The sequence below is a fragment of the Colobus angolensis genome, unplaced genomic scaffold, assembly GCF_000951035.1.
Source record: "Colobus angolensis palliatus isolate OR3802 unplaced genomic scaffold, Cang.pa_1.0 Scaffold53, whole genome shotgun sequence".
NCBI lineage: Eukaryota > Metazoa > Chordata > Mammalia > Primates > Cercopithecidae > Colobus > Colobus angolensis.
In genome coordinates, this window is record NW_012118821.1 from 4201384 (window position 1) to 4202321 (window position 938).

General features: G+C 36.6%; 1 protein-coding gene across 1 annotated transcript in view; it reads right to left on the bottom strand.

Annotated features, from left to right (window-relative positions):
* The window catches only part of CPSF3 (cleavage and polyadenylation specific factor 3, 73kDa), a 64725-nt gene that overhangs the window by 31809 nt on the left and 31978 nt on the right, over positions 1–938 (bottom strand). Inside the window, exon 11 of the mRNA XM_011960980.1 lies at positions 556–708. Coding sequence (XP_011816370.1) covers positions 556–708 — 153 coding nt within the window. The remainder of the gene's footprint in view (positions 1–555; positions 709–938) is intronic.

Consider the following 938-nt stretch of genomic DNA (forward strand, 5'->3'; position numbering starts at 1 on the left):
AGTAGCTGGGATTACAGGCACCTGCAACTATGCCCAGCTAATTTTTTTTTTAATATATATATTTTTAGTAGAGCCGGTGTTTTACCATGTTGGCCAGGTTGGTCTCCAACTCCTGATCTCAAGTGATCCACGCGCCTCGGCCTCCCAAAGTGCTGGGATTACAGGCGTGAGCCATGTGCCTGGCTGATTAATTTTTAAAAAGAAAATGTTTCCATATATTCCATCATATCTACACAAACATACATGGCTACAGTAACAAAGAGTAAGGAACAGTTCTTTACCCTCAGATGTGGGAAGGAAAAGCAAGTGGAGATGTGGATTAAAGATCTATGAGATTCAGCTGCATTAAGATCTAATCAAGCTGAACATTTTCCACCTGAAGAAATGAATGGACAGAACCAAAAGCAGCCAGAAAGGATAAGGATAAAATTCCTGTAGTATAACAAGTAGACAGAAATAAGCATATTCTTTTGACTAAAGATTATTTTCTTATGAAGTACAGTCTTTCATGAAGAAAAAACATGGATCGGAGAGACAGGAGCCATAACCTTTTACCTTGGCTAGTTTTTCTCCTCTGAAGTTTAAGGTCACTGCTTCTGTATTCCGAGGATTATGAACCTCTATGTGAACTTCATCATTATCTTCATATTCTCGAATCAGTGCTGCTTTCAATCTGGCCATTTCGTTCTGTTCTCCATGGACTAAAATCTACATAGAATAAATGTTGAAAGAATATGGGGAAACATTATTCAGATTAATCATGGTCCTGAGTTGAATTAATTAAGTATATGAAATAGAGACATACTTGGAAGTTATGAAACTTTACTACTAGGACCTCCAGCCAATTCAACTTGTATACACATATTCATTCTGTTCGGCTTTAAAAGATCCTTATGTGGTACTATTTAAACAAAGAGTAAAGAAACTTCTTTTTTTTT